The following is a 26,047-nucleotide window of genomic DNA, read 5'->3' on the forward strand; positions in this document are numbered from 1 at the left end:
CTCTTGTCCAGTCGGTGGCTGGCCCGAGAAGCCGCCATGTGCCCTGCCTGCAACATCTGAGTGACCCCGCGTCCCTCCATTGAATCCTATTGCAAACCCAACGCCCTGTCTGCCCACTGCACCAGGTCGCCCCTGTGCTGCTGAGAGTGTGCTTTGTGCCCCCCCTCCCCCCGCCCCCAGTGCTCTACTAAACCCCCCCCAGTCTGCCTCCGAAGATGCGGGTACTTACCTGCCAGCAGGCCGGAACTGGAGCACCCCCTGTCTCCATAGGCACCCATATTATTTTGGCTTGTCATTGACCTCTGCACCTGACCAGCCCTGTGTTGCTGGGTGTTTGGGGTTGACTTGAACCCCCAACGGTGGGCTACCTATGCCCCAGAGACTAAACTTGTAAGTGCTTTACTTACCACATTAACCTAACTGTACTTACCTCCCCAAGGAACTGTTGAATTTTGCACTGTGCCCGCTTTTAAAATAGCTTATTGCCATTTTATGAAAAACTGTGTACATTATTGTTTTGGTTCAAAGTCCTAACTATACCTATGGAAAGTACGTTACAATTAATGTACTTACCTACAATTCGACTCTTGTGGTTCTACAATAAATTAACAAAAGAATATTTCTCTATATAAAAACCTATTGGCCTGGAGTTAAGTCTGAGTTTGTGTTCTCATTTATAGTTTGTGTGTGTACAACAAATGCTTAACACTACCCTCTGATAAGCCTAACTGCTCGACCACACTACCACAACTAGAGCATTAGTATTATCTAGCTCAAATTCTGCCCTTCAGGTTCCCTGCTTGGAAGACATCAACCCCCATACCTGAGCAAAGGCCTGCAGTCTGCGGTAGCATCTGTAGCGAAGCATTCAGCAATCAGTACAGTCGTGGTTCCCTGGCTGGAATCTCCCTCTAACGTGTAAGGGACAAGGAAGTGTTTTTATAACAACACAGCTGATATTCTGAGAAAATGTCCCTACGTAAGGATGTGTGTTTTCTACAAATGTTGGAGACTAAACCTCTACCACGTTCACCAGCAATGTATTACTGTGCTGTAGCCTTAGAAGAAGCACAGAGTGATCAAGAATGTCTTGTTTGAGAACAGAGTGCTGGCCTAGGCAAAAACAGTTAGATAAATGGAAAATAAAACAAGACCGTAAAAATTGTTATTGTAACAATAATAAGATGAAGCTGAATAAAATAAATCTAGGTTAAAGTGCACAGCGGCCTAGTATGTTAAAATAACATGCATGGAGCTATGACTAAAACAGCTACACAACACAGGGGGGTTTTGTAGACCACTGGGGAGGGGGGGTCCCAAACAAGCACACAAAATACACCCTCAGCAGAACAGGGGCGGCTGGGTGCAGTGCGCAAAGTAGGTGTCAGGTTTTACATTGGTTTCAATGGAGGGATCCGGAGGTCACTCTGGCGATGCAGGCAGGGCACAGGGGGGCTTTTCGGGCCAGCCACTGACTGGGCAAAGATAAGGGCCGCCTGCTGGTCACTACTGCACCAGTAGTTGGTTTCTCTTGGGCCTGGGGGCTGCGGGTGCAGTGTTTCTTCAAGGCGTTAGGTTCTTTGTTACCAGGGAGTCGTGGTCAGGGGGATCCTCTGGATTCTCTCTGCAGGCGTCACCGTGGGGGTGCAGGGAGGTCGTCTCAGGGTGTCCATGTCCTGGGAGTCGCCTGGGGTCCTTGCTGCAGTGTTGGTTTCTCTGGACACGAGCCGGGGAAGTCGGGTGTAGAGTGTGGGGGACTCACGCTTCAGGAGTGAGGCTGAAGTCCCTTTAAAGATAGTTTCTTCTTTGTGGTTTGGACAGAGCCGCTGTCCACAGGAGTTTCTTGGTCCTCTGAATCGGCAGAGGTTGCTGGTCCCACTGGATGTGTCGCTGTTGCAGGATCTTTGAGTCCGGAGACAGGCCGGTAGGGCCGGGGCCAAGTCTGTCTTCTCTGCAGGGCTTTCAGGTCAGCAGTCCTTCCTCTTGTTCAGGTCATCAGGAAATCTGTTTTCCTAGGTTCAGGATCGCCCCTAAATACTAAATTTTAAGGTGTGTTTAGGGCTGGAGGGCAGTAAGCCAATGGCTACTGTCCCTGAGGGTGGCTACACCCTCCTTGTGCCTCCTCCATGGGGGGGGGGGGGAGAGGGGCAGGGGGGGCTCATCCATAATCCTATTGGGGGAAATCCTCCAAAGCAAGATGGAGGATTTTCTACAGCAGGGGTCACCTCAGCTCAGGACACCTTAGGGTTTGTCCTGGCTGGAGGGTGACTCCTTGTTTTTCTCATCATCTCCTCTGGACTTGCCGCCAAAAGTGCGGGCTGTGTCCACGGGGCGGGCATCTCCACTAGCTGGAGTGGCCTGGGACATTGTAACACGAAGCCTGAGCCTTTGAGGCTCACTGCTGGTGTTACAGTTTCTGCAGGGGGAGGTGTGAAGTACCTCCACCAAGTGCAGGATTTGTTTCTAGCCTCAGAGAGCACAAAGGCTCCGATCCCAGGAGGTCAGAAACTCGTCCCTCAGTGGCAGTCTGGCACAGACCAGTCAGTCCTGCACTGAAGGATTGGGTAAAATACAGGGGGCACCTCTAAGATGTCCTCTGTGTGCATTATTTTTAAATAAATCCAACACTGGCATCAGTGTGGGTTTATTATTCTCAGAAATGTGATACTAATCTAGCCATTATGGAACTGTGGAGTTCGTTTTGACAAACTCCCAGACCATAAATCTAATATGGCCACACTGTACTTACAATGTCTAAGGATAGTCTTAGACACTGTAGGGGCATATTGCTCATGCAGCTATGCCCTCACCTTTGGTATAGTGCACCCTGCCTTAGGGCTTTAAGGCCTGCTAGAGGGGTGACTTACCTGTGTCACACGCAGCACCATAATGGCTTCACTGAATACCGGGAAGTTTGGTATCAAACATCGCAGCACAATAAACCCACACTGATGCAAGTGTGGAATTTATTGAAAAATGCACACAGATGGCATCCTAGAGATGCCCCCTGTATGTTAGCCCAACTACTAGTGTAGGACTAACCAGTCTGTGCCAGCCTGCCACTTTGACGAGTTTCTGACCACATGGGGTGAGTGGATTTGTGCACTCTGTGGTCAGAAACAAAGCCTGTCCTTGGTGGAGGTGCTTCACAACTCTCCCTGCAGGAACTGTAACACCTGGTGGTGAGCCTCAAAGGCTCAAGCCTCGGGTTACAGTGCCCCAGGGCACTCCAGCTAGTGGAGATGCCCGCCCCCCGGACAAAGCCCCACATTTGGTGGCAAGTCTGGCGGGAAAATTAGGGACAACAGGGAACAGTGGCCACCCCAGCCAGGACCACCCCTAAGGTGTCCAGAGCTGAGGTGATCTCCCCTCCCTGCACAATGCTCCATCTTGGTATGGAGGACAGGGACCAATAGGGATAGTAATGTACCCCCTTACCCAAAGAGAGTGGGCACCCTCCGAGACAGTAGCCATTGGCTGCTGCCTTCTGACCCCCAACATGCCTCTAAATCTAGGATTAAAGGGCCTCCCTGAACCCAGCTCACCAGATTCCTGGCGACCTACAAGGAGGACTGCTAAGCTGAAAACCCCAGCAGAGAAGAAGGAAGACTACTGCTTTGGCCCCAGTCCTAGCGGCCTGTCTCCTGCTTCAAAGAACCTGCAAAACGACCAAAGACAGATCCAGCGGGACCAGCAACCTCTGACAACTCCAGAGGACTGCCCTGCACCTAAAAGGACCAAGAACTCCCAAGGACAGCGGCTTGTGTCCAGGTGATCCATCCAGCAAGAGAGGGTCCCCTGATGATTGCTAGCAAGTGCCCTGCCTGGGTTGACCCCTCCACGATGATGCCTGCAGAGGGAATCTCGAGAAACCCCTGACCACGAGCTCCACACGAAGATATCGGACGCCTAAAGAACACACTGCACCCACAGACCGCAGGCCTTGGAGAAACCGACCCCCGGTGCCTCATCGTTCAGCAGGAGGCCCTCCTCCTTGTCCAACCGGTGGTGTGCCGGTGACACCCCCCTGGACCCCCACCTGCAGCCTCTGAGTGACCCCTGGGGTCTCCCAATAGACCTGCATTGGAAACCCGATGTCCTGTTTGAACCATGAACCCGGCTGCCCTGTGCCGCTGAGGGTGTATGTTTGGTGCCTACTTGTGGCCCCTCCAGTGCTCTTCTAATCTTCCTCTGGTCTGCCCTCCGAGCTGCGGGTACTTACCGCTGGCTGACCAGATTCTGAGTACCCCATCTCCGTAGGAGCCCACGTTAATTTGGTTCCTCTCTGACCTCTGCACCCAACCGGCCCTGTGTTGCTGGGTGTTTGGGGTTAACCTGAACCCCCAACAACAGACTACTTACACTCCGGAGATAATAACTGAAAGTTGTATACTTACCTGCAAAACTGTACTATCTTTCCTTCCCGCAGAACTGTTTAAAATTGCACTAAGTATCCACTTTTAAAATAGCTTTTTGCCATTTTAAGAAAAACTGTATACACTGGATTCAATTCAAAGTCTTGATCATATATATGCAAAGTAACTTTCATTTTATGTACTTACCTGTAAATTGAATCTTGTGGTTCTAGAAATAAATTTACAAAACATATTTTTGTATCTAAAATCCTATTGGTCTGGGATTAAGTCATTGAGTGTGTGTTTCTTTTATTGCTTGTGTGTGTACAACAAATGCTTACCACTACACTCTGATAAGCCTAACTGCCCGACCACACTACCACAAATAGAGCATTAGCATTATCTATTTCAGCCTCCGTCAAGCCTCTGGGGAACCCCTGGACTCTGTGCATACTATATCTCATTTTGATATAGTATATACAGGGCCAGCTTCCTACAGTCAGGGACACCTAATATGTTCCAACAATCTATTGTAATAAAAAAAAAAACAAGATGATAAACGGTACAGCTATATGTCACCCGTTTTGGCATAATTCATGTTCTCTCCAGAATTCCCTGCTGCCAAGCTAGGAACTCTAAAGACATTTAATTTAACAACAGTAGGAATACATTTAACAAAGTATTCCAACATGGTATTTTAGCCTCTGATTTATTTGGGTTTCTGCTTGGGACTACTAAGGAAAGGCTCCACTCCTCACACCAAGATAACCTCCATATTCTAAGGACGTGTGCCAGAGTTAAGTTCCTATGGCACAAGGGAGGAGGGTGTTTTATGTATGAAAGATGTAAACTGGGGGGAACTTCAGTCACAGGTAAGTAACTTTCATAAACACTAAGAGCTTTCAAAAATACATGCTCTTGAACTAAAACAAAGTAGTGCAAATGAACAGTACATTCCGAGGCTCACTTGCCTGAACAGTTTTATTTTCTTCCAGACTTAATACCCAAGCAGAAAAGCAGGTGAAAACAGGGCACAACCAATACATAGCTGCTTTTCAAAGGCCCTGCAAAGGATCCACTAAACCATTTTTTAGCTTTTTTGTGACCCAATATATTGCATCAAGATATGCATCTGAATATGCATTGCTTGACCCTTGAACTGAACAAGCAATGCATCTGTCTTTCAAACCTTCAGAATGCTGTCAAACATGTAATGAAGAGCAAGCAATAAGCAACAGAACAATTTTCTGGAGAACTGAATTACTGGAAATAAATAGGCATCCCACAGTTAACCTGATATTTAATTTAGAATGGACTATCAAGACACTTCTTAGGTTTGTTCTCCACACAACCTTGTCCCCCAAACACTTACTGCACAGTTACATAATTAAGGACTTCAAGTTGCCGACATCACATAAATGTAATCCCATGGTACTGCATACAGGCACATTTAAAATGTATTTGTCCAATAAGTGTTTCTCTTAGAAAACCTTATGAAGTACACATACTCAAAACATATTTTAACAAAAATAATTAAATTACCTTTAGGATTGAAAAGGGTGACCTCTTCACCTCTCCAGAGGCCCAAGTCAGCTCGTTGCAGCTCTTGAGAAACAAGTGCATAAAACTCCAATGTTGGCCCGAGTCCAGTTCCAACCTAGAAAAACACAAAATAAGTTATTAGCTTAAGTAATACAGTCGTAAGACTAATGCTGAACTAAAACACCCAATTTTTGGTCGAGTAATACTGGAGTGAAAAAGTTCTAACAATACTGAAAAATCTCACCACATCATCATTAATAAGCAATTTAAAACACCCTGGGGAGGAAGAAAAAAGCTTTACCCATCACACAGTGTATAATATCCCGAAAAGGAAACCACTTAGCATGATTTTGCTAAGAGACTGACTAGGTTCTTGTCCTTGTGGGATGACGATAATTCAAGCAGAACTTCAACGGCAAAAAGATAAAGTTTGTCATAATTTGGTTCAGCATTAAAAATACTCATCTACACCTCTCAGAGATTAGACCAAAGCAAATGCTGAAACTAAAATTCAGGTTTTCTTAAATACAAAGAAAAAATGGCTGAAGTTCTGTATGTACTCCTTAATAGCCACAGTCCATACAACCCCTGGGCAACTTACTTCATTTTCATACTGGATTTCCAGCATGGCCCGTGAACTGCCAAGATCCTGCATTACAGATTCTGCCTGCTTCAACAGCTCCTCTCGATTCACAGTGCGCTATTTAAAAAATAAATAAATAAAAATAAGTTTAGTTTTATTTACTGGATGGACATTAAGCAAAGAAACACCACATTTTATTTTGCAACCTGCTATACGGTTTGACAAGTAGTTAAAAAATAATCAATCTAGATCTTTATTTGAAAAGCGATGGACACTTCCAAGTCTAATTTATGCCCCCCATTAGGAGCCTGATTTTGGTGTGGTAGATTCCTAAGTACGGTGCATCACTGGTTCGGTGTGTCCAGACAGTCTGCCCCATAGCTAAGAGTGTGGTACCCATCACACTGCTCAGGGCATACTCCAGCACAAACAGACTCAACCACAACCTTTGTAACTTTCTGAGACAACATTGGCCTCAAGCACCCAATTCTAAAGGCTAGTCTGGGATCTGCCAGACAGCTGAAAGCAAAACCTACAATGAGGGGTGTGAAAGAGTGCAGGACCCAGCTCCACACAGGCGGAGGTCTGTTTGGCATGAGGTCAATGTCTGACAGACACTTGGGACTTCAAGGTGTGAAGAAGGAAAGGTTTTTGTATCACCTTTAAATTTTGGTTAACGACATGAACTACAGCTCCTGATTGGCTTAGCTGCAACAAGAGGGTATACATACTTTACCAAATACAAGTAACAAACAGATAATCATGGTATGTATATACGTGCAGTGGAGTACATATCAAATGATAAATGTGTGATAAAAATGGTTGGTATTATACATAAAACTCACAAATTTCCACATCACAAATATGGAAATAGTTATGCCATTACCCGAAAAGAGCACGAGCCCTATACTTCCATGTCATGCTCATCAGCGACAGGATTCATAACTGTGAACAAATACTTGCCTTCTGTGGTAAGAATGCAGCCAAAATAACATTAATCAGGAGTGTGAACTATTCTCACAAAGCACTCGGTGCTACTAACGCTTTACCTTTTTTTTTTTTTTTTTTAAACCTTAAACTCATCTGTACCAACTGATATTAAACTCTGAGGCTCTGTGATGATAGAAGACTGTTTTCAGAGATTCCTCTTCACATACAAAAGAATCTGATATTCCAGAAGGAAAATGTTACTTACCCGGTAAGCATCTGTTTGCGGCATGTAGTGCTGTAGATTAACATGCCCTGCATACTCTTGCCATCTAGTGTTTGGTCTGGAGTGTTGCAAGTTATTTTTCTTCGAAGAAGCATTTTTCCAAGTCATGGGATCGAAATACTCCTCCTCCTCCTCATCAGTTCTACTGTACATTGGGCATCAACTCCTTTGTTAGATTGTTTTACCCCCCCCGCAGGCGGGTGAGAAAAGGGTTGCAGAGGAAGTATAGAGAAAAAGATATCTACGTAAATGTAACTACACATGTACAACAGTATACACATATATAAAGTAACTGGAACAGTCATAGGTGCCCGGGGAGGAGGGTTGGCACATGTAAATCTACGTCACTACAAGCCACAAACAGATGCTTACTGGGTAAGTAACATTTTTCGTTCGATGACGTATGGCTGTAGATACACTTACTATGTATGGACTGTAAAGCAGTCCCTCCATAAAAGTGATGGCTAGCCAGTGGGAGCTGCAGTTGACTGGAAAAGTGTTTGCAGCACAGCTTGACCTACATTGGCTTGCTGACCTGCTAGTATATCCACACAGTAATGATTTGTAAATGTATCTGGTGCGGATCATGTAGCTGCCTTACAAATGTCCGCTATAGGTATGTTTCTGTGGAAAGCCATGGTGTCTCCTTTTTCCTAGTAGAATGTGCCCTAGGATTAACAGGTAACTGTCTCTTTGCTAAAGCACAGCAAGTTTGTATACAGTTTACTTTCTACCTAGCTACACTATTTTTGGATATTGGCCTGCCTTTGTGAGGTTGTGAAAAAGCTACAAAAGCCGTTAGTTTTTTTAAACAAAAGTATTTGGTTCTGTCAATGTAAGACTTAAATGCTCGTTTAAAATCTAAAGTGTGTAAAGCTGGCTTAGTCCGGCTGCAGAAAGAAGACTAGTAGTTTAATAGTTTGGTTGATGTGGAACTGGGGAACCACTTGAGGAAGTACCTACAGCTTTGTGCGAAGGCCCACCTTGTCTCTATGGATTTGGAAGAAAGGTTGTTCTAAGGTTAGGGCTTGGAGCTCACTAACACATCTGAATGATGTGATAGTGACTAAAAATGCCACTTACCAAGAAGGATACTGAAGAGAACATAAATGAAGTGATTCAAAAGGAGGGCCCAGGAGCCTAGTAAGCACACTATTGAGGTTCCAGGATAGTGCAGGAGGTAACTTGGGTGGAATAACCTTTTTAACGCCTTCCATGAAAGCTTTGATGACTGGGATTCTAAACAAGGAAGTATGTTGCCTGTTTTGTTGATATGCAGCTATAGCTGCAAGATGTAAAATAATTGAAGTGTAGGCTAAATTTGCTTTCTGTAAATGGAGCAAATAAACAATGACTTGACCAGTAGCTTTAATGTGATATGTTTGGGTTGGCTGTAGCATACAAAACGTTTCCATTTTGCATCATAACATGCTCTAGTGGTTGATCTATAAGCTTCTCCGAGAATGTCCATAAATTCCGCAGGTAATCCTAAGTCACCAAACTAAGACTTCAGGAGCCATATCGCAAGGTTTAGTGACTTGGGGTCTGGATGTCTAATCTGTCCTTGATTTTGAGTGAGAAGGTCCGGCCTGATGGAGAGCTTCTTGCAAGGACCTACTGAGGTGTCCAGAAGTGTGGTAAACAATTGCTGACGCACCCAAGTGGGAGCTACAAGGATCATAGGGAGGGATGTCTGCCTGGACCTCCAAACCAGAAATGGAATGAGAGGGAGAGGTGGAAAAGAGTAATCAAAATATAGGAGGGGGTGCAAGGGAGGCGGGTTTGGTGCTCTTCCATTTGCTGCGGCTGTTGTTGCCTCTATAGGCTCCAATGAAGAAAACCCTAGAAAATGAGGCTGAAGGCTGCCTGGGCTGGGAAGTAGACACCTCCGAGGCTGTATATTTGTAACCATTTCTGAATGTGGGATGACAAAAAGTGTCCCTTTGTGAGTGAAACTGAAGTGCACGTGTAAGGAAATGCCTCCTTGGCATGGTTACCCCATGACTGTTTGCCTTTTGTTGATGCCAGTTATGATTGAAAGTGTGCTGGGAACCTGCTAACCAGGCCCTGGCACCAGTGTTCTTTCCCTACACTGTAACTTTGTTCCCACAACTGGCACACAGATAAGTCCCTTGTAAATGGTACCCCTGGTATCAAGGGTCCTCATGCCAGGGAAGGTCTCTAATGGCTGCAGCATGTCTTATGCCACCCTAGGGACCCCTCACTCAGCACATGCACACTGCCTGACCGCTTGAGTGTGCTAGTGGGGAGAAAATGACTAAGTCGACATGGCACTCCCTCAGAGTGCCATGCCCACCTCACAATGCCTGTGGCATAGGTAAGTCACCCCTCTAGCAGGCCTTACAGCCTTAAGGCAAGGTGCACTATACCACAGGTAATGGCATATGTGCATGAGCACTATGCCCCTACAGGGGCAAAGCAGAACCTTAGACATTGTAAGTGCAGAGTAGCCATGAAAAGTATATGGTTTGGGAGTTTGTCAAACCCGAACTCCACAGTTCCATAATGGCTACACTGAAATCTGGGAAGTTTGATATCAAACTTCTCAGCACAATAATTGCACACTGATGCCAGTGTGGGGTTTATTGTAAAACGCACCCAGAGGGCATCTTAGAGATGCCCCCTGAATACCAGTCTGACTCCTAGTGCTAGACTGACCAGTTTCTGCCAGCCTGCCACAACCAGACGTGTTTTTGGCCACATGGGGAGGAGAGTGCCTTTGTCACTCTGTGGTCAGGAACAAAGCCTGTACTGGGTGGAGGGGCTTCTCACCTCCCCCTGCAGGAACTGTAACACCTGGCGGCGAGCCTCAAAGGCTCATGCCTTTTGTTACATGTAGGAAGTTGGCTCTGTATGTGCTATTTCAAAGTAAGGAATAGCATGCACAGAGTCCAAGGGTTCCCCTTAGAGGTAAGATAGTGGCAAAAAGAGATAATACTAATGCTCTATTTTGTGGTAGTGTGGTCGAGCAATAGGCTTATCCAAGGAGTAGTGTTAAGCATTTGTTGTACATACACATAGACAATAAATGAGGTACACACACTCAGAGACAAATCCAGCCAATAGGTTTTTGTATAGAAAAATATCTTTTCTTAGTTTATTTTAAGAACCACAGGTTCAAATTCTACATGTAATATCTCATTCGAAAGGTATTGCAGGTAAGTACTTTAGGAACTTCAAATCATCAAAATTGCATGTATACTTTTCAAGTTATTCACAAATAGCTGTTTTAAAAGTGGACACTTAGTGCAATTTTCACAGTTCCTAGGGGAGGTAAGTATTTGTTAGGTTAACCAGGTAAGTAAGACACTTACAGGGCTTAGTTCTTGGTCCAAGGTAGCCCACCGTTGGGGGTTCAGAGCAACCCCAAAGTCACCACACCAGCAGCTCAGGGCCGGTCAGGTGCAGAGTTCAAAGTGGTGCCCAAAACACATAGGCTAGAATGGAGAGAAGGGGGTGCCCCGGTTCCGGTCTGCTTGCAGGTAAGTACCCGCGTCTTCGGAGGGCAGACCAGGGGGGTTTTGTAGGGCACCGGGGGGGGACACAGGTCCACACAGAAATTTCACCCTCAGCGGCGCGGGGGCGGCCGGGTGCAGTGTAGAAACAAGCGTCGGGTTCGCAATGATAGTCTATGAGAGATCTCGGGATCTCTTCAGCGCTGCAGGCAGGCAAGGGGGGGATTCCTCGGGGAAACCTCCACTTGGGTAAGGGAGAGGGACTCCTGGGGGTCACTTCTCCAGTGAAAGTCCGGTCCTTCAGGTCCTGGGGGCTGCGGGTGCAGGGTCTCTCCCAGGCGTCGGGACTTTAGGTTCAAAGAGTCGCGGTCAGGGGAAGCCTCGGGATTCCCTCTGCAGGCGGTGCTGTGGGGGCTCAGGGGGGACAGGTTTTGGTACTCACAGTATCAGAGTAGTCCTGGGGTCCCTCCTGAGGTGTCGGTTCTCCACCAGCCGAGTCGGGGTCGCCGGGTGCAGTGTTGCAAGTCTCACGCTTCTTGCGGGGAGCTTGCAGGGTTCTTTAAAGCTGCTGGAAACAAAGTTGCAGCTTTTCTTGGAGCAGGTCCGCTGTCCTCGGGAGTTTCTTGTCTTTTCGAAGCAGGGGCAGTCCTCAGAGGATGTCGAGGTCGCTGGTCCCTTTGGAAGGCGTCGCTGGAGCAGGATCTTTGGAAGGCAGGAGACAGGCCGGTGAGTTTCTGGAGCCAAGGCAGTTGTCGTCTTCTGGTCTTCCGCTGCAGGGGTTTTCAGCTGGGCAGTCCTTCTTGTAGTTGCAGGAATCTAATTTTCTAGGGTTCAGGGTAGCCCTTAAATACTAAATTTAAGGGCGTGTTTAGGTCTGGGGGGTTAGTAGCCAATGGCTACTAGCCCTGAGGGTGGGTACACCCTCTTTGTGCCTCCTCCCAAGGGGAGGGGGTCACAATCCTAACCCTATTGGGGGAATCCTCCATCGGCAAGATGGAGGATTTCTAAAAGTCAGAGTCACCTCAGCTCAGGACACCTTAGGGGCTGTCCTGACTGGCCAGTGACTCCTCCTTGTTTTTCTCATTATTTTCTCCGGCCTTGCCGCCAAAAGTGGGGCCTGGCCGGAGGGGGCGGGCAACTCCACTAGCTGGAGTGTCCTGCTGGGTTGGCACAAAGGAGGTGAGCCTTTGAGGCTCACCGCCAGGTGTGACAATTCCTGCCTGGGGGAGGTGTTAGCATCTCCACCCAGTGCAGGCTTTGTTACTGGCCTCAGAGTGACAAAGGCACTCTCCCCATGGGGCCAGCAACATGTCTCGGTTTGTGGCAGGCTGCTAAAACTAGTCAGCCTACACAGATAGTCGGTTAAGTTTCAGGGGGCACCTCTAAGGTGCCCTCTGTGGTGTATTTTACAATAAAATGTACACTGGCATCAGTGTGCATTTATTGTGCTGAGAAGTTTGATACCAAACTTCCCAGTTTTCAGTGTAGCCATTATGGTGCTGTGGAGTTCGTGTTTGACAGACTCCCAGACCATATACTCTTATGGCTACCCTGCACTTACAATGTCTAAGGTTTTGTTTAGACACTGTAGGGGTACCATGCTCATGCACTGGTACCCTCACCTATGGTATAGTGCACCCTGCCTTAGGGCTGTAAGGCCTGCTAGAGGGGTGGCTTACCTATACTGCATAGGCAGTGAGAGGCTGGCATGGCACCCTGAGGGGAGTGCCATGTCGACTTACTCGTTTTGTCCTCACTAGCACACACAAGCTGGCAAGCAGTGTGTCTGTGCTGAGTGAGAGGTCTCCAGGGTGGCATAAGACATGCTGCAGCCCTTAGAGACCTTCCTTGGCATCAGGGCCCTTGGTACTAGAAGTACCAGTTACAAGGGACTTATCTGGATGCCAGGGTCTGCCAATTGTGGATACAAAAGTACAGGTTAGGGAAAGAACACTGGTGCTGGGGCCTGGTTAGCAGGCCTCAGCACACTTTCAATTGTAAACATAGCATCAGCAAAGGCAAAAAGTCAGGGGGCAACCATGCCAAGGAGGCATTTCCTTACATTACAGCATCCCAGCTAGTGGAGATGCCCGCCCCTCTGGCCACTGCCCACACGTTTGGCGGCAAGGCAGGAGAGGATAGTGAGAAAAACAAAGAGGAGTCACCCACCAGTCAGGACAGCCCCTAAGGTGTCCTCAGCTGAGGTGACCCCTGCCTTTAGAAATCCTCCATCTTGAGTTTGGGGGATTCTCCCCAATAGGATTAGGGATGTGCCCCCCCTCCCTTCAGGGAGGAGGCACAAAGAGGGTGTAGCCACACTCCAGGACAGTAGCCATTGGCTACTGCCCCCCAGACCTAAACACACCCCTAAATTTAGTATTTAGGGGTGACGCAGAACCCAGGAAATCAGATTCCTGCAACTTACACAAAGAAGGACTGCTGACCTGAAAGCCCTGCAGAGATGACGGAGACGACAATTGACTTGGCCCCAGCCCTTCCGGCCTGTCTCCAGGCTCAAAGAACCTTCACAGCAACGCATCCGACCTCTAAGGACTCAGAGGGCTGCCCTGAACTGAAGGACCAAGAAACTCCTGAGAATAGCGGCACTGTTCATCAACAGCAACATTTTTGCAACTTTGAAGCAACTTTTAAAGAACTCACTCTTCCAGTTAGAAGCGTGAGACTTCACACTCTGCACCCGACCCCTTGCTCAATCTCCAGAGAACCAACACTGCAAAGAGGACTCCCAGGCGACTGTGACCTCGTGACTAACCTGAGATGACCCCCTGCACCCCCACAGCGACACCTGTAGAGGGGATCCAGAGGCTCCCCCTGACCGCAACTGCCTGGTAACAAGGAACCCGATGCCTGGACCAAGCACTGCACCCGCAGCCCCCACGACAGAGAGGTACCAACCTCCAGTGCAGGAGTGACCAGCAGGCGGCCCTCTTCCTAGCCCAGTCGGTGGCTGGCCCGAGAAGCCCCCCTGTGCCCTGCCTGCATCGTCTGAGTGAGCCCCATTGCTTCCTATAGCAAACCCACAACAACTTTGCACACTGCACCCGGCCGCCCCCATGCAGCTGAGGGTTTGTTTTGTGTGCCTGTTTGTGTCCCCCCCCACCCACCCTCAGTGCTCTACAAAACCCCCATGGTCTGCTATTTACCTGCCAGCAGACCAGAACCGGAGCATCCCTGTTCTCCATAGGCGCCTATGTGTTTTGGGCCCTCCTTTGACCTCTGCACCTGACTGGCCCTGTGTTGCTGGTGTGGTGACTTTGGGGTTGCCTTGAACCCCCAACGGTGGCCTGCCTATGCCCAGGAAACCGAACTTGTAAGTGCTTTACTTACCTCAGAAACTTAACCATACTTACCTCCCCCAGGAACTGTTGATTTTTGCACTGTGTCCACTTTTTAAATAGCTATATTGTGTGTACTACTGCTTTAATTCAAAGTTCCTTACTTACCTGTGTGTAGTACCTTGCATTTTATGTATTTACTTCAAATCGTGAATCTTGTGGTTCTAAAATAAATTAAGAAAATATATTTTTCTATATAAAAACTATTGGCCTGGAGTTAAGTCTGAGTGTGTTCCTCATTTATTGCCTGTGTGTGTACAACAAATGCTTAACACTACCCTCTGATAAGCCTACTGCTCGACCACACTACCACAAAACAGAGCATTAGTATTATCAAATGTTGCCACTATCAACCTCTAAGGGGAACCCTTTGACTCTGTGGACGCTATCTCTCACTTTGGGATAGTATATACAGAGCCAACTTGCTACAGCACCCATGTCTTTTGCAGTGTCCTTATCTTTTTCAGCTTCTCAAGGGTGGAATCAACTTGAGGGCCGAAAAGGGGCTCTTTCTCGAAGGGCATATAATGCATCGCTTGCTGGAGCTCTGGTTTGAACCCAGAACAATAAAGCCACAAGTGCCTTGGTATTAAAACACTAGTGTTAATACCACGTGCAGCTATGGCTGCAGCAACTAAGGCACAGCGGATGGAGTTATTTGTGATCGTCTGGCCCTCTGCAAGAATCTGCTGCCCTCTTCTGTGGTGCTCATCTGGGAGAAGATGAAGGAGCTCCTCCATTTCATCCCACTGAGCCCAGTCATGACTGGTTAACAAGGCCTGTGAGTTGGCGATACGCCAATGATTGGCTGCCTGTGCAGCCACCCTTTTGCTGGCAGCATCCAGCTTTTTACTCTCCTTGTCTGTCAGAGCAGTGTCACCTGTGGCCTGACTATCTGCCCGTTTCTGTGCAGTGGTGGCCACTACAGAGTCTGGAGGAACCTGGGATATTATGTATAGTGGGTCAGATAGAGCAGGCTTGTATTTGTTGTCTACTCTAGGGGTGATAACCCTAGAGCGGACAGGTTCTTTACAACCTTTGTGTGTGTGATGACGAAGTATGCCGGGGAGCATGGGGAGAAACTGTACATCCCTATGTGTGGATGACAGGGTATCGAACAGGAAGTCCTGCTCGATGGGGTCACTGTGCAGCTCAACATTATGGAAAGCGGCTGCATGAGCTACTACTTCCAACTGCTGAGGGTCACATCAGGCTCCCCCCCCCTCCTTGGGTCAAGTCCCCTGGGCCTTGCTGGCCCTCTTCAGCCTTGCAACTCGTCTTCCTCATCTTTTGAATTTTCCAAGGCTTGTTGATAGTCTTCATGCACCATGGCCCCACTGCAACCCAACAGCCTACGTGGGACCCCATCTGCATCACTTCAGGGACTCCTCTTCAGCTCCTGTGCTGCACAGTTGGTCTTCTTCGTCACCTGTCGACCTGGCACTGCACCCACAGAAGGCTGTGTAGTGGCTCCTGCCACAACTGGACACTATCACGAACCGGACTTGGACCCTTCCTTTGCAGATCCTCTTCTGCCAGATCCATCTTCGGTTTCTTCCAGTCTTGTTTGGGTCTTGCACAATACTTTTCCAAAGTCTTCTTGTTAGTTTTGGGGAAAACCGGGTACTTACCTCTGTTCTCCTGGTCACTGGGGGTCACTCTGGTACTCACCACATCCTTGGTGGGGGACTGTTTCTAGCATTCCACTTTCTTAGCATATGGTTTGTTCCTCTCTTAGGGTCCTCACTAGTTTCTATTGCTTTTACCAATGATTATTGCTTTTTATGCTCCTTACTGATTGCTAATGTGTATATAATAGTGTGTTTAACTTACCTCAGGTTGGGTGGAATTCCTATTAGTATTCTAGTATTTGTGTTACCCTAATAAAGTGCCTTTATTTTTGTAACCATGTGTGGTTGTTTCATGTGTGATAGTACTCGGTGACTATAGTGGTATTGCATTAGCTTTGCATGTTTCCTAGATAAGTCTTGGCTGCTCATCCACAACTACCTCTAGAGCCCTCGCTTCCTAGATACTGCCTACACTTCATTAATAGGGGATACCTGGACCTGGTATAGGGTGATTAACACCATAGATGCCACCACACATCAGGCCAGCTTCCCACAGATAGCCACTGGGCATTTAAAAAACACAGAAGGGGATGTGCCTCAGGCAAGTTGCTGGACATAATTTTCTATGAACACTGGCTTGCTGGTTTTGTTTGTATTTGCCTAATGGACCTTTAAAAAATAAAGAAAAAAAAAGTGATTCTAAAATAAAAAAACATGAGTTTTCAACAGGAGTATGCAGCATCAGTAGATAAAGTTATTTGTTCACTTCATCATGCTGGCAAATTATTTTACCTAGGTTATGACCAGAAATCTTCTTACCAATTAAGACATTTCTAGCAGACCCACAATCGGGTTAATCTGAAAATGTTACTCTAGAGGTCATGCCAGTTCACAAAGCCATGAGGTCTATTCAACTCTCAAATAGACCACTGAAGCTCAACTTCTGGCAAGTCTAAGAAAACTGTAGTTTCATGTTTGATTTATATTCATGCTAATCCTCCTGGTTACAAGCTTTCGGAATTGCAGGGGAGAGAGGGGGAGAGGGAGACAGAGGGGGAGAGAGAGAGAGGGGGAGAGAGGGGAGAGAGAGAGAGAGAGAGAGAGAGAGAGAGAGAGAGAGAGAGGGAGAGAGAGGGAGAGAGAGGGGGAGAGAGAGAGAGAGAGAACAGCAGTAGCAAATTCTTTAAACGTTGATATCACTACTAGGAGTCAAGGTAGAGGCCCAGCCACACGTAACAGTCCAGTGACACTGTCTCCTCACCCCCAACCTTCTTTCTACCTCATCTTTAAGCAAACCCCAACCTTCTTTCTACCTCATCTTTTTGCAAACCGGATAAATTACAGGTTAAACTGGAGGAACACCACTAAGGAGTAAAATAAACAATTATAAGGCTGCATAACGCCAGAAAGTCATAAGCTGGTCAAACATGCTTAGGAGAAGGTGTATGCTCACAGCATTAAATACAGCATACCCTACTCAACATCACATTTTAAAAGCAGCTCAGTTTAGAGCAGAACGACTACAAAGATAGAGCATGCACATAAAGGCTTTGAAGTATTATTCTTGAAGACACAATATTTCAGTGGCGATGAACCAAACAACAAACATGATGGCAAGATACAAGAGTAAGAAAAAAGCGCTACTGATTTGAAAACGGACAAAACATGGCCCACACAAACTCTTCACTCTTATTTTGGAGAAATTTTACTTACTTTTTTTCTGTCCAGTCTGGGTGCTACTCTGCTGTCCTGAGAGTCTGACTGGTTGATTTCTGGATTTGTGTCAAGCAGTCTCTGCATGGCTCGATCTCGATCAAATGCAGTTACGTAAAATAGCATTTGCCGTGTATCAAAGGGAAAGAAAAATGGGCTGCAAAAAATCACATTGCTCAACAGTTAAAAGTATTTAATCCAATCTTTACATTTTCTTAAATGAACAGAATAGAAATATTTCTCCAATATCAGATCAGCAGAACCAATTTTATTACAGAACACTTCAGGGCAGCTTTCAAAAACTCATAGTGAAAGTCAGGAGCGAACAAAAACTTAATGACAGTTTAAGCCCCAGAGATTCCAAAGTCACTACTAGGCAGTAATCAGCAAAGCTGGGATAGTAGCCATTCCTTTGCATGACGGTCTAACTGCCCTTTAAAAGGGTTTATCAGTGCTGCCCTGCTAAAAACTAACATCTCAACACAGACGGAAGAACTATGCAGCAAACAGCCAGGTCTTTAACTGCTTTTCGAAGCAGAAATGGTTTAAGTTTTCCGAAGAAAAATGTAGGCAGACTGTTCCATAACACAAGTGCTATTGCTCAAAAGGAGTGACCGGCCTTTCTGGCCAGATTAAATCTAGGTACTACTGTCAAATCTTTGTCTGCAGATTTTAGAGTCCTATTTGGATTGCAAGGCTACAAATGGGTAGGTGAGCACCGATTATTCATGATCTGGTTGGTTTGCACAATGCCTTAAACTGGATCTGTTCCTCTACTAGGAGCCAATGCACTTCGTAAAGTAGCTGAGAAGCTGAGCAACATTTTGGCAATGGATTAAAAGTCTTGCCACTGTATTTTGAATAATTTGCAGCATTTTATTTACCTGCCTTGTGGCACTCAAAGGCAGGATATTGCTATAGTAAAGGTGGGAGAAGACTAAGGGCTGGATGGTCATCCTGGAAACTTGAGGTAGGAAGAAACCAATAATAGTTTTAAGATTTCTGAGAGTGCTGAAGCAAACAGAAAACAGTGTTTTGACTTATGGCTTGAAAGATAATGAGTTGGAGCAAAGAGCCAACGTTTTTAGCTATAGATCTGGACTTGGGGGTTTGGAAAGCTAAAACACTCATCCACCAGTGATCTCCCCATTCTTGCAAATGTTTCTTAAGGAAGAGATTCATTGTTTCACTGGAATTCAATTTCAGGCAGCTGGCATGCATCCAGTCGGCAATGGCAATCATACATTCCTTAAAGTTGGTAGCTAAATTTGTGATCCCACAGTATAGGAAAATGCCACTGTTGGCATGGTTGCCCCAAACCTTTTGCCCAGTGTTGATGCAAACTTTGAAAGTGTGCTGGGATCCTGCTAACCAGGCCCCAGCCCCAGGGTTCTTTCCCTAAAACTGTACCTATGTTTCCACAATTGGCACAGCCCTGGCACACAGTTAAGTCCCTTGTAAAAGGTACCCCTGGCTCCAAGGGCCCAGGGTTCAGTGAAGGTCCCCAAGGGCTGCAACATGTATTATGCCACACTGGGGGACCCCTCACTCAGCCCATGCACACTGCCTCACAGCTTGTGTGTGCTGGTGGGGAGAAAAAGACTAAGTCGACATGGCACTCCCCTCAGAGTGCCATGCCAGCCTCACACTGCCTGTGGCGTAGGTAAGTCACCCCTCTAACAGACCTTACAGCCTTAAAACTATACCACAGGTGAGGGCATAGCTGCATGAGCAATATGCCCCTACAGTGTCTAAGTCCATTCTTAGACATTGAAAGTGCAGGGTAGCCATACTGAGTATATGGTCTGGGAGTTTGTCAAACACAAACTCCACAGCACCATAATGGCTACACTGAATACTGGGAAGATTGGTATCAAACTTCTCAGCCTAATAACCCACACTGATGACTATGTGGGATTTATTGAAAAATGCACACAGAGGGCATCTTAGAGATGCCCCCTGTATGTTAGCCAACCTGGCAGAGTAGGACTGACCGGTCTGTGCGAGCCTGCAACTTCCAGACAAGTTTCTGACCACATGGGGTGAGTGCCTTTGTGTACTCTGTGGCCAGAAACCAAGCCTGCCCTGGGTGGAGGTGCCTCACACCTACCCCCTGCAGGAACTGTAACACTTGGCGGTGAGCCTCAAAGGCTCAAGCCTTCAGTTACAGTGCCCCAGGGCACTCCAGCTAGTGGAGAGGACCGCCGTCCCACTTTTGGCGGCAAGTCCAGTGGGATAATTAGGAAAAACGAGGAGGAGTCACCAGCTCAGCCAGGACCACCCCTACGGTGTCCAGAGCTGAAGTGACCCCCATCCTTGCAGAATCCTCCATCTTGGTTTGGAGGACAGGGACCAATAGGGTTAGGAATGTGCCCCCTCTCCAAAGAAAGTGGGTACCAGAAGGGTGTAGCCACCCACAGAGACCGAAGCCATTGGCTACTGTCCCCTGACCCCTAAAAAAAACACCAGTAAAACTTGTATTTAAGGGCTCCCTGAACCAAGCTAGTCAGATTCCTGACGACCTCCAGAAAAGAAGGACTGCTAAACTGAACACTCCGCAGAGAAGAAAAGGAGACAACTGACTCGGCCCCAGCCCTACGGCCCGTCTCCTGCTTCAAAGTCCCTGCACAAGAAAAGCAACGCTTCATACAGGACCAGCGACCCCTGAAAAGCCTCCAGGGGAGTGCCTGCATCACAGAGGTCCAAGAAACTCCCGTGGACAGCGGACCTGTCCAACAAGAAGAGGAAACTACTTCCAAGGAACTCCCACCTCACCGCAGAAGCAGGAGTTCAAAACCACTCTGCACCCGACGCCCACGGCCCATGTTCAGGTGGCCCAACTATCCAGAGAGGATCCCCAGGCGAGTCGGACCGAGTGTCCACCCTAGGTTAAGCTCCCCAGCCCTACACGACGACACCTGCAGAGGGAATCCCGAGGACCCCCCGACTGCCCTGGACGAACATTTCCGACGGTTGGAGAAGCACTTTACCACCGCAGCTCCCAGATTAGAGAGAAACTGATCACCGGTGCAGCAGTGACTAGAACACGGCCCTACTCCCTATCCAGTTGGTGGCTTGCCCGAGAAGCCCCCCTGTGTCTTGCCTGCAGCACCTAAGTGACCCCACGACCCCCCCCTATAGAGTTCTATTGGGAAGCGGACGCCCTGTTTGTACTCTGCACCCGGTAGTCCCTGTGCCGCTGAGGGTCATGTTTGGTGCCTACTTGGGGCCCTCCAGTGCTCCTCTAAACCTCTCTGGTCTGCCCTCCAGCAACCCAGGTGTAGGAAAGTGGCTCCTTGTTGCAGTTACATCCCCCCTTTTTTGCCCGATATTTATGCTGACTTGAATGAGGGTGTGCTGTGACCCTGCTAACCAGGCCCCAGCACCAGTGTTCTTTCACAAAAAAAATGTACCATTGTTTCCACAATTGGCACACCCCTGGCACACAGATACGTCCCTTGTAAAAGGTAACAGTGGTACCAAGGGCCCTGTCACCAGGGAAGGTCCCTAAGGGCTTCAGCAGGTGTTGTGCCACCCTAAGGGACCCCTCACCTAGCACATGCCCAATGCCATTGCAGATTGTGTGTTTTGGTGGGGAGAAAAAGGCAAAGTCGACATGGCATCCCCCTCAGGGTGCCATGCACACAAAACGATGCCTGTGGCATAGGTAACTCACCCCTCTAGCAGGCCTTAGAGCCTTAAGGCAGGGTACACTATAGCACGAGGGAGGGCATAGCTGCTTAAGCAATATGCCCCTACAGTCTCTAAATCCATTCTTTGGCATTCTAAGTACAGTGTGGCCATATTAAGTGTATGGTCTGGGAGTTTGCCAAAACAAACTCCACAGTTCCATAATGGCTACACTGAATACTGGGAAGTTTGGTATCAAATTTCCGAGAGTAATAAACCCACACTGATGCCAGTGCTGGATTTATTACAAAAAGCACACAGAGGGCATCTTAAGAGATGCCTCCTTATTTTACCCAATCCTTCACTGGAGGACTGACTGGTCTGTGCCAGCCTGCCATTGAGACACGAGTTTCTGACCACCCTGGGGTGAGAGCCTTTGTGCTCTGCTCCGTGTTACAATGCACCAGGGCACTCCAGCTAGTGGAGATTCTGACATAAGAGGACCTGCAAAAGAAGGGTACCAAGTCCAGGTCGAGTTGAAGTGTTTGTTTGGGGGCAGGAGCCACTACCCACCCTTCTGTGGATGCAGGGCCAGGTCAACGGTGGATGAAGAAAGTCAGCAGTGCAGCACAGGAGCAGAAGAGGAGTTCCGGAAGTGATGCAAGTGACGTCACACGTCGGCGGTCATGATGCAATCAGTCAGTGGTGCTGGAAAATCACCAACAAGCCTTGACAAATGCAAGAGTCGGTGAAGAAGGTTTTGCAAGGCTGAAGAGGACCAGCACGGCCCAGGGGACTCAAATTAAGGAGGGAAGTTTAGGTGACCGTCAACATCTCCAAGAGTCACAAGAAGAGAAGGCAGCCTTCACAGGCAGCAGGCACAGGAGTCACAGTGAGGTCCACTCAGCAAACCTGGAGGAGTTCCAGGTCACTGGAGCAGCAGCAAGGAGACACTGCTTTGCCAGGAAGAGTGCTAGAGGCCGGGCTACACAAAGCCTGAAGATCCCTTGGACAAGGAACAAACAAGCCTTGGCAGCTGCAACAGTCGCAGTGCCCAGGGGTACTGTCCTGCGAGGACAAGCAAGGGCTTACCGTCTCTCAAGTTGGACAGCTGGTAGAGAGGATCAAGGGGACCACGACAGACCACAAGCTGTGATGTAGGATCCACGCAGTTCCAGAGCAGAGAGGATCCACGCAGCCGGTCATCGTTGCAGTTGGTGCCTGCGGATCCAGGCGAGTGACTCCTTCACCCCAAGGGAGATTCCTTCTTGCTTCTTGTGCAGGCTGAAGACTCCTTGCCCTCAGAGGATGCACAGCCAGGGAAATGTTGCAGTTGCTAAAAGGAGCCAGAGAAGCGATGTTGGAAAGCGGAGTTGTTGCTGGAGTTGCAGATTGTTGGTTCCTGGAGAGTCCAGTTGCAGTCCCGGAGTCCAGAAGATGAAGTAAACGATGCAGAGGAGTCCTGCTGTAATCTGGCACGTAGAATCTGAAGACCCACCTGGAAGGGAGACCCTAAATAGCTCAGGAAGGGGGATTGGTGACCACCTATCAGGAGGGGCTGTGACATCACCTGCCTGACCTGGCAACTCAGATGCTCCCAGTGGCATCTGCCCATCTTACATTAAGGTGACGGAATCAAGTGGCCACCTGGAGGAGCTATGGCCACCACTCCTGGGGTGGTGATGAACAGGGGAGTGGTCACTCCCCTTTCCTTTGTCCAGTTTCATACCAGAGCAGGGAACTGGGGTCCCTGAACTGGTGCAACCTGTTTATGCAAGGATGACACCAAATGTGCCCTTCAAAACATACCAGTGGCTCAGGAAGGCTACCCCTCCCAAGCCAAGTAACACCAAGTTCCAAAGGGAGAGTAGGTGTTGCCTCTCTCTCCCAAAGGAAATCCTTTGTTTTACCTTCCTCTGCTTCAGCTGGTCAATCAGCAGGAGGGCAGAAACCTATCTGTGTAATGGCAGCAGCCCGGGCTGCCAGGCAAACCCCAGAAGACTGGCAGGAGCAATGCTGGTGGTTATTTAAGGTGCTCCCAGAGTGCATGAAATCGAACAACCAATAATGGTAACCAAATTGGGGTATGCTTCAGACATGTTTGATACCAAACATGCCAAGGTTCAGTGTTACCATTATGTGGATGGACACAGGTGTCCAGTACACAGGTAAAATGACTTCTCCGCACTTATGAAGTCCAGGAAAATGAAGGTGAAGTTCGAAGGGGCACCTCAGCTCATGCCGGGGTGCCCTCACACACAGGTACCTGCACCCTGCCCTCTCGGCTTAGGAGGGCCTGCCGTAGGGAAGACTGACAGTGAGATGGTGCAGTGACCTGTAGTGAAAGGGTGCATGCACCTTTTCATGCTGGCTGCAGTGGCAGGCCTGCAGACATTCTGAATGGGCTACCATGGGTGGCAGAATACATGCTGCAGCCCATGGTGAGCCCCTGGTGCCCCAATGCCCTAGGTACCTGAGTACCATAAACTAGGGACGTATATGGGGGAACCAGAATACCAATTGTGGGGTGTGCAAAGTCCTAAGCGACCACATTTACAGGGAGAGGGCACAGTCACTAGGGTCCTGGTTAGCGGGTTCCCAGTGAACACAGTAAAAACGCTGACAGCAGACATAAAATTGTTGTAACCATGCCAAAATGAGGGTACTTCCTACAGTTGACTAGAAGAAAGAAGGACTGCTAAGCTGAAGGTCCTCCCCCCAATAGAAAATACTCAAGACACCAACTGACATGGCCCCAGCCCTCCAGGCCTGTCTCCAGCTTCTGAAGGCCGGATACAAAAAAGCAACGCCATCCTGCAGGACCAGCAACTTCTTAAAAGCTTCAAGAGAACTGCCTGCACCCCAGAGGAGCAAGCTCTCCCATGGACAGTGGCCATGTCCAGAAAACTCCAGCAAATGATCCAGACTGTGGTTTTCTGAAACCAACACCCTGGACCGAGCCTGCAGCATCTTTGTGACCCACCTATTGAGAAGCATTGGGAGCCTGATGCCCGATGCGGTGTTTGCACGCTGCACCTTGGTCAACCATGCGTCACTGAGGGTGTGTTTGGTGCTGACTTGTGGCTCACCCCACTGCTCACCTAAACCCCTCGGGTCTGCTCCCCGAAGACATGGGTACTTACCCGCAAGCAGGCTTGATTCTGAGTGCCTCCAGTCTCCATAGGACTCCATTTTAAATCTTGCATCATCTTTGACCTCTGCACCCGGCTGGCCCCGTGTTCCTGGTGGTGGGTGTTTGAGGTTAACTTGAACACCAACCTGTGGACATCCTAACCCCCGGAGACTGGGACTGTAAGTTTTGTACTTACCTCAAAACTGTACTACATTTTCTTCCCCTTGAACTGCTTCTGAAAATTGCACTGTCAACTTCTGAAACAGATAATTGCTATTTTATTTAAAACCATTTAACTTGCCAAATTGAAACAAAGTGGTGTTGCTACATATGTTGGGTACCTACTTACAAATGTACTTACCGGCAAACTGAATCTTGTGGTTCTAGAAATAAAGTATATTTTTGCTGTATAAAAACCATTGGCCTGGAGTTAGTCATTGAGTGTGTGCTTCCTTTATTGTCTATGTGTATACAACAAATGCTTTGTACTGCCCTTTGATAAGCATAACTGCTTGACCACACTACCACAAAAGACAGCATTAGTATTATCCACTTTAGCCTCTGTTCAGCCTCTGGGGAACTTCTGGACTCTGTGCATGCTATAGCTCATTTTGATATAGTATATACAGAGCCAGCTACACCCGCAGAGACAGATCACCACTGAAATGCTTTGGGCACCGGATGCTGGTTTGCACCCTTCACCCAGCTGCCCCCATGCCGCTGGGGGTGGTGTACTGCTGTTGCTGCCCCTGGACCTTGCCCACCACTCACCTTAACTCCTGGAGATTGGTCATGTAAGTCACTGTTTGTAGAGCTTGGTTTTTCCTCTCATAGGATAACAAAGCAGGATGTGGAGATTGCAATGTGTCCACTTTTTTAAGTGAAAAGAATTTATATTTAAAAACGTACTTAGCTGAACAAATTTTCTCTGATTTTCATTAATTGGTGTGTATCCCCTTTTTGAGTTGTGCGTCTCATTTATTGACTATTGTGTGTATTTGCAAATGTCCTGCACTCCTTTGTGTTAAGCTTAAGGCTGCTCGACCACACTACCTCCTACTAGAGCACTTTGGGATAGCATATCAAGTCCCTGTAATTTCATGAGGGAATCCCTGGACTCTTTAGACAATATATCCAGTTACTGATATATCGTGTAAACAGTCAGTTTCTACAGGGAGCATCTGTGAAGGAGTTAAGTGTGACTTCAGCAGTCAGTCGAGGTAGGGGAAGACTGGATTTTCCGACCTCTCAAGACGTGCTCCAACCACAATCACTTCAGTGAACACCCAAGGGGCACTGGTGAGACCAAAGTGAACTGAAAATGTTCCTGCCCCACTGTGAATCGCAGTTAATGCCAGTGAGTCTGCAGGACAGGAATGTGGAATTATCATGCAGTTTCAATGCCACCATCCACTCTCCAAGGCAAGATCTGATCCAGAGTAAGCATCCTGAATTTGTCCTTCTGCCGGAAGGCA

General features: G+C 47.9%; 1 protein-coding gene across 13 annotated transcripts in view; it reads right to left on the reverse strand.

The window, feature by feature from the left end:
• The window catches only part of TRIP12 (thyroid hormone receptor interactor 12), a 1,145,873-nt gene that overhangs the window by 142,192 nt on the left and 977,634 nt on the right, over positions 1–26,047 (reverse strand). For all 13 annotated transcript variants that reach the window (XM_069213427.1, XM_069213421.1, XM_069213434.1 and 10 more), the window contains 3 exons: positions 17,810–17,966; positions 6,499–6,597; positions 5,898–6,012 (listed from right to left, as the gene is read on the reverse strand). In XM_069213427.1, the coding sequence (XP_069069528.1) occupies positions 5,898–6,012; positions 6,499–6,597; positions 17,810–17,966 (371 nt within the window). The remainder of the gene's footprint in view (positions 1–5,897; positions 6,013–6,498; positions 6,598–17,809; positions 17,967–26,047) is intronic.

This window comes from Pleurodeles waltl, chromosome 11 (genome assembly GCF_031143425.1).
Source record: "Pleurodeles waltl isolate 20211129_DDA chromosome 11, aPleWal1.hap1.20221129, whole genome shotgun sequence".
Taxonomy (NCBI): Eukaryota; Metazoa; Chordata; class Amphibia; order Caudata; family Salamandridae; genus Pleurodeles; species Pleurodeles waltl.